General features: G+C 34.8%; 1 protein-coding gene across 1 annotated transcript; it reads right to left on the reverse strand.

The window, feature by feature from the left end:
- Positions 1-4027: 4027 nt before the first annotated feature.
- On the reverse strand, positions 4028-5930 carry LOC145061769 (SUN domain-containing protein 1-like). Its single transcript, XM_079009330.1, has 2 exons — positions 4721-5930; positions 4028-4513 (listed from the first exon to the last, which is right to left on the reverse strand). Exons 1-2 carry the CDS (start codon positions 5786-5788, stop codon positions 4250-4252), a joined length of 1332 nt encoding a protein of 443 aa, XP_078865456.1. The 5' UTR covers positions 5789-5930; the 3' UTR covers positions 4028-4249.
- Between the last annotated feature and the right edge of the window lie 1980 nt (positions 5931-7910).

A 7910-nucleotide genomic window follows, 5' to 3' on the forward strand; every position in this document is an offset into this window, starting at 1 on the left:
AGTGGAGGTAAATGCAAACTAAGGTTGTTGGTCAGTGGGATTATAATGTAACCAAAACGCTATGGCGAGTGGTTGTTATCTGACGACTGACGGCGGTCTCCTCCGTTAAATGGTTGTTGATGGTTGTTTCCCTGATTTTGGTTAGCCTCCTCTCCAATTTTTGTTACAATTTTGATTTTTTTTTCCTTGGTTGGAAAAAATCTATTCCAGGACCAAAACAGTCGGTTGGGCGGACTGATCAGAGTGAGACAATTGGCGACAAAATTGTAACCTACGTTGTTCTTCAAGAAAAATCATGGATCTAGCCTCTAGAAACATAGGGAGTCGAGTTCTATGATAGATCAAACTTGCAATATAGTCGAATTTTGGTGTTAACCCATTTCTCATGTAAGTCCCAAGGTTCTTTTTAGGGGCAGTCACATCAATGTTATCTAGACTTCGGTAATTGCTTTAATTCTAGTATAATATGTAGTGACAATTGAATATTTGATTATGATGTTTCACAACTCATTGTCAAGTTGGATCACTTTGGTGGATTTCAAAACTTACTTATTTCACAATCCGTAGAGTTACGTGTGAGGAATCATTAAAAAGGGCTTATAATATGGTATTGTAAATCCAAACCTTGACAGTGGAATCCATTTAGTGTAACTTGGGTTTAGTTTTGTCATTTATAGTACCATCGGTGTGATCAAGTACACCGAAGCGGGTGCAATGTATCACAAATAGTTCTCTTCATGCATCATCATTAAGATGTTCAAGATCCCATTATAATGGGATGTATGCTTTGATGTTAGTTATTTACTACGGTTCTTCAAGAGAAGATGATGAGTGGTATTGTAGATGACCATGGTAATGGTAGGAATAAAGAAACATCAAGAAATTAGGGTTTTATGGGTTTAACTTGCTACCATCTTAATCAGTATTCTTATATTTCTTTTATAATCCATCATTCTCATCAAACCTAGACCTACACAAAAGGACCGGTCTAAGGTTGTGTTTGGCGCGCCACAACTAGCTTATTTTTCGAGCTTTTTTAAGTTGTCATGTTTGTCAAGCCAAAAAGTAGCTTATATGCTAGTTTTTTAAAAAGCTATTTAGACTAACTTTTTAGGAACTTTTTAAAATTTTTCCATATATACCCCTTAATTAATTATAAAAAAACATTTTTTTTTAAATTTCCTTTTATAGCATTTCATATTTTTCAGCTAGTTTTACCAATCATTTCTTATCAGCTAGCTTTTCAGCTATCAGCTAGCTTTTTATTTAACAGCTAGCTTTTTAGCTATCAGCTAGTTTTTCAGCTAATAGCTAACTTTTCAGCTAGTATGCCACACATAGTCTAAGACCGAACCTGAAAAAAGACCAAGATTGGACTAGTCTAAATCAAGATTTGACTGGAAAAAAAAAAAAAGATCAGGCCGAAAAAAAGACCATCCAAGACCGGTCCAAGAAAAAACTGACCATTCTGAGACCAATCCCAAAAAAAGATCGAACCATTTCGAGACCGACACAAGACCAGTCTGAAACCGATATCAAAAAAGACCAGAAGTCAAAGTTTATAAATATATCATTTTTGTGTTAATTAAACAATTTTTTATCACACACTATCTAACTTCTTTTCTTTTTTCCTTTTATTAAACTTTAGTGTATCACTTTTATACACAATTTTTTATCACACACTATCTAACTTCTTTTCTTTTTTTCTTTTATTAAACTTTAGTATATCATTTTTAATAGAGTTTAATCTATCATTTTGGTGTTAATGAGAAATTAGAAATTGAAACTAAAAAACCCAATGAATACCGAAATCGAACCGAAAAACCCGAAAACCAAACAATAAAATATGCACGGAAAAAGCGCGAGACCGGACCGAAAAAGACCGAGACCAGTCCCAAAAAAATTGAACCGAAAGAGATCGATATGAAAAAAACCGGTCCAAAACCGGACCGCTTCGAGACCGCAAAAATATCAGACCGTTCGAGACCAACCCAAAAACTGAGATCGCAAATGTGGGTGTCTAATCAAACCCAATTATAGATACAAATATATAATGGGCTCGCTAAAAACACCATACAAAGTGGACTACATGGGCTTAGTAATACAACATAATACGCACAAAAATTGCCGTTCCTGGATTAGTCTTAAGTAAATCCTTTTTTTCTGGATCGGTCTTTTTTTAGACCGGTCCCGATCGGTTCTCGGTCGGTTCTTTTTCGGTCCATCATTTTTCAGATACGTCTTTTTACAGATCGGTCTTTTTTCGGATCGGTTTTGCTCTAAACTAGTTTGATACCAGTTTTTTTTCAGTTCGGTTCGGATTCGATTTTTTTTCGGGTTCAATTTCAGATTTTCTGACTTTTTTTTTGCTCCGGTTGTCTTATGCTACATTTGATTCCATTTTATAACCGTTACTCTTTGTACAATTTTAGCCGTTTGACAATTCTAATTGTTGCATTATATTTCTTGGCCAAAACAAATCGGCAAAAAACATTTACTGCCTTGTATTTCCACTTTCTAGCCGTTAGCTAATTTTCAATACTTATTAGTTGGTTGAGTAAAATAAACATTAAAGAAAAGGTTTGGGGATTTGTCCCACATTATTCGGTGGTATAAATAAGAAAGGGAATGTGAAAGCATTATAAAAAGAGAATGAAACAAAAGGAATCATGGAGATCTGATGTTTAATTGGGCTATCGAAGTCATGCTTGTTGGGTATTACCTTTCTTGAAGCCTCTTCTCACTCACACATCGTATGATTGTATGGGAGGCATTACGGGCGGACCCGAATCCGCATGGATCCATTGAAACTAGGCTAACAAGACAAATAAACATTTCCTTAATAATTCCACATGTAATGTAATATAACAAAATCATGAATTATTATTTTTTAAATCAACCCGAAAGAGGTTAACCATGTAATATCCGCATAAGGTGGTTTTGCTTCCTTAGAATACATTAACTAAAGAAATAGTTTCTAAAAATATGTATACTTTAATATAACAAACGATTTTTCAAGCTAATAAATAAAGAAAATCATTTAGATTCCAAAAAGAAAAAAATATTTTTGTCTCAAATTCATCATTAGAATCCAAACCGCACTCCATGGCTTGAGGACGAGGTCACTCCTTTTTGTAGTAAAAAACAAAAAAAATCTTTTAGCTCCAACAAACTTTTATCTACTCTTTAGTTTGTTGGTTTATACCATATTAATACTTTTAAAACGGCTAAGAGAGCGTGCAAGAGTTTTCGGAGCTTTTGCATCCCCAAAAAAAATGAACTTTTTCAAAAATTTTGTTAATGAACAAGTTTTCAATGACTTGATGGGTCATGAAGTTTTCAACCAATTGTAAATAGATGTTTCAACCAATTGTAAATAGATAACTTATAATATGGTCTCGCAAATAAGCAATTTGAAAATGTTTTCATATTATAAAGATAAATTAGGTTTTTTATTTTAAATTTTTTCATGAAATTTGAAAAGGCCCACAAAGATCACCTATTGTTAGACATCAACACGATTACATTTTTTTCACTTTTCATATATAAACGCTAACCAAAACAAAATCAACCACATATCAAACACGATGAGTACTTAAGCCCCACCTCTTTAAAGTCTAAAACACTCCAATCAACCAATCTCAAGGCCAAAGTGAAGAAATAAATTACAATATCAAAATATGATATACACACATGAACCTCACCCCCTCATTCTTGGATTCAACATCCTTAATGCTAACCACAAGTATATAGGGGCAACGCATATACACAATCTCAAACTCGAACTCTATACACAACCAACATAATGTTTTCAAAACTAAAAATGATAATAGAGTAGAACTTGAGACCTCACGTATGAATGCATTAAATCACAATATCCAAAGAGCAAAGAAAGTGTTCATACTTAAATCTAAAACTTATGTATTAGTGAAAATACATGGTCTCAAACTCATATATAAATGGTATATAAATGTGGAGTAAGCTACAAAAACACACAAATTCACTATCCCTACAATGACATAGATCATGGATTAAGATCATAATAGCACCAATGAAAGTATGAAACCACACACAATCTACAAAACAAGACATAAAAGCTAAAACTAGCCACCACTCCAAACCATATTTTCAACTGTTCAAAAAAAAACCTTCAAGCAACAAAAGGATAGTGGAACACAACCAAATTAAAGTCACAAACTCAAAACACTTCCAAATACAAATAAAAGTAAAACAAAGACACAAGGGCAATTTAGGCAAGATTAGGTTCGTAACCATGAACCCTAACTCGATATATGCAAGTATGGCTAGGGCTTCCATGATTGGACATGAATTCAAGCCTGATTGTGTCCACAGCAGTTTTTGATTCCACCAAATTGAAAGTCTGTGCATTACTCTTTTCAAGATCGTATGTAAACTCGGTCAGCAAATTCATCTTTTCGGTCAGCTCCTCGCTGCCCAACCATCCCAAAACTTTACAGTCCTTGGGAGCACTAGATCGGTCAAATGCCACACTCTGTTCATGTTCATCACACCATAAAACAAGAAAAAGTTAATGACACTAATTCTTTTTCCTTTATATAAACTTTTTGTAGGATGATTTTTGCAGCATATATTTTATGTCCCATGATAAGTTAACCTAGTTGTTACAGATATATACAACAGACATAAAGGTTTAGCAGCCAAAAAGCATAAAATAGTTCATAGAAAGTTAGAAACGAACCTTGGAAACATGTTCAAGAGTAATAGCCTCAGGAATAACAGCTGTTCGAAGCTTAATATCAACAAAACCAGTGTCTCCTTTGAGAGGGAAGCATTCACCAGGTTGACCAAAACTCGGTTGCAGGATCTTCACAGCACCACTGTGCACATTCCCAGCAATCCATCTGCTAAGTTTGCTAGAACGAATGAAAGGCTCGGAATGCTTTAACACCATAGCACCACCAGATGCCACAGCATAATCAATCCTACCAAGCCCATCTGCAGCATGTTTTTCGATTTCTTTCTCCACGATTTCTTTGGCGAAAGCCCTAATTTCATCCAATTTTAAATCACTGATATCGTCGACACCCTTTTTCCCCTTGAATTCCTCTAAAAATCTGTTGAACTCGTCTTTGGTAAGCCAATTAGTGGTTAAGGAGTTCTCCATAGTTTTAAGTCTTCCGTCAAAGTCATTAACCCTGCTGGAAATTTCAGCACCTTTGTCGTCAATTCTCTTGCTCAATTCGGTTTTCAGACCTGCAATCTCATTCTCGATCTTCCGATCCACAACTTCAACCTGAACTTGCATCATTTTGGTTGTGGTCTTCAAGAAAGCTTCGACCTCTGCAATCCTTCTTTCGTAATCAGAACTAGGGATAAGAATCGAATCAAAACCACTCCCTTGATTGAACGCTAGTCTACGAATCATTTGAGCCAAAAGCAAGAGTATAAGTATAAGAGCGAAATTCTTCATGATTACACTTACAACCCTCTTCCATGGAGCCTTCGTAGTGGAGGGGGCGCCGCCCTTCTTATCGGTGGTCCGTTTTCGTGGCTTGGTGGTTGAATTCGTGGGTAACGAGTTCTTGGTTTGAACAGCATCTCTAGATCTTTCGAGAACGGTTTCTGCTCCTGCTCTGATTGAATGGCTGAGATCTTTCCCTCTGCTGGTTTCGCCGCCGCTGAGCGGAGGAGCATCAATCCCATCACTGCCGCCCAAATCTAATCCGGATTTTTTCTCACCGGTGAATAAAGGTCTACGCATAGCAGCAGAAGGGTTTGCAGTAATTGAGACAGTGGACGACGACATTGAGAATTTGGAGACTGTTTTCAAATGAGATTTGGGAATATAAGAGATGATGTGAAGAAATTTCAAAGAAAATGAAAATTTTAGGAGGGAATTTCTTCAAGTTTTCGATGTATAGAGAGAGAGAGAAAGAATGAGGAAGGTCAGATGATGAGACGACCAAAACCGTAGGGGAAGTGGATGGAAAAACCTCTTGAGAGAGCGGTTCCACGTTCAAAATGACACCACCGATCTCGAAACTTCAACCCTTTCTTCTCCAAACAAAATGTGACAATGTTTTTGTATTTGGAATTTAGAAACTTCAACCCATATGTTTGTGACTTTTAACGGAGTTCATGATTTACTTGTTTTTGTTGTATTAGTATTATTTTACCGGGACATACTCGATGGATATGTTTATTGTTTAATAAAATTAATAGGTATATGATTTAAGCCAATGTGTTATACATATGATTTATTATTTATCTGAAGAGTTTTTTTTATAAACCTACACTTAATCAAAAACAAGAAGAGGGATGTTTACTAAAGTAAAATAAGGATGGTGAGAAGTGAGAGAATTGAGAGTCTTTGCAATTATGATCATTAAATTGAAGCAATTATGATCATTAAATTGAAGCGTGTCAACACCCAAGCTAACTATAGTCGATAGAAAGCTAACTATGGTTGTTACAGTTTAGCAACCTCTAACTAACTCACAATTACCATTAACTAACTTTATGCTAACATCCCCTCGACTAAAACATTGGAAAACATTAGAATCTTATAATGAAGTAGTTGAAATCGTGGAGTCGGTAACCTTTTTGTAAGGTCCATAAGGATGTCTGCAGGTTGAGATCATATATGAACATATCAAACCATAAGAGAGTTGTTTAAAACCATATCTCGGACAAAAAAAAAAGTATATCAATCTCTATATGTTTAGATCTTTGATGAAAAATAAAATTTATTGCAAGATACGTGACACCAATATTTCACACCCAAAGAATGGGCAAACTGACAATGGAAACTTGAGCTCACTAATTAGAGACATGAATGATACTCAACTTCTATACTAGACCTTGTAGCCATGTGTTATTACTTAGAACTCCAACTAATAATATTTGGAGCAAGAAAATACAATAACCACTTGTAGATCGACAATCATCAGTAAACCAACACAGTCAACATCAGAATATGCATGTAATGATGTTGATGAAAACTTGTGTATCACAAGTCCATGGGAACCATTAACTTGAATATAACGCAATATTCGTTTTGACCTCGATCCAATATTTTCATTAAATGTGAAGAAATTGTGAAACTTTGGTCATAAAACATGTTTTTCTATGTCTAATAATAATCAAGTATTGAAGAGCTTCAACGGTTCTTTAATTAAAAACTCATCATCTAATTTTGTGTACTGGGATATCGAGACAATTGTTGACCATAACATACCGTAGAGGCAAAAGGTTTGCATTGTGTCATTCACGTGCATTTTATTAAATCAATATATTTTTGTTTAGATAAATGTATAATAATGTTAGTAAACGATCTTTGAATCCCAAGGAAATAACTAAGTGTTCCCAAATCTTTAAGAGTAAACTTTGTACTAGTTTTCTGAATCAACTCCTCGATATATGTTGTTTCAACTTCCAGTAATAATGATATCATCAAGGTAAACAAAAACATACATCACATAGATAGAAGTGCAACTTACAAAGAGAGATGCATCTAAAATGCATCAAGTAAAGCCAAAAGATAACTAAGCCATAGAGAGTTTTGCAAACCTCGCTTGAGGAGCTTGTTTAGTCCATAAAAGGACTTTTATAAGCAAGCAAACACGATAATACTTGATCAACAACCCCAACAGGTTGATCCATATATATAGTTTCCGTAATATCCCCATGTAAAAAAATGTTGATGACGTTAACTTGTCGAATCTACCATCCATACGAAAAAATAACCAATAGAACAAGACGAATAATGGAAAATTTAACAATAAGATTAAAGATTTCAACATAATCCATTTGTTCGGTTTGTGGAAACCTTTTTGCAACAAGACGAGGTTTATATTGACCAATTGAATTGTTGGGGATTTATTGCATCAAGTACACTGTCTAAAGGTAATAGAAGAATCAAAAGATTT

The sequence above is a fragment of the Lactuca serriola genome, chromosome 7, assembly GCF_051521515.1.
Source record: "Lactuca serriola cultivar US96UC23 chromosome 7, Lser_US96UC23_V15, whole genome shotgun sequence".
NCBI classification, from domain to species: domain Eukaryota; kingdom Viridiplantae; phylum Streptophyta; class Magnoliopsida; order Asterales; family Asteraceae; genus Lactuca; species Lactuca serriola.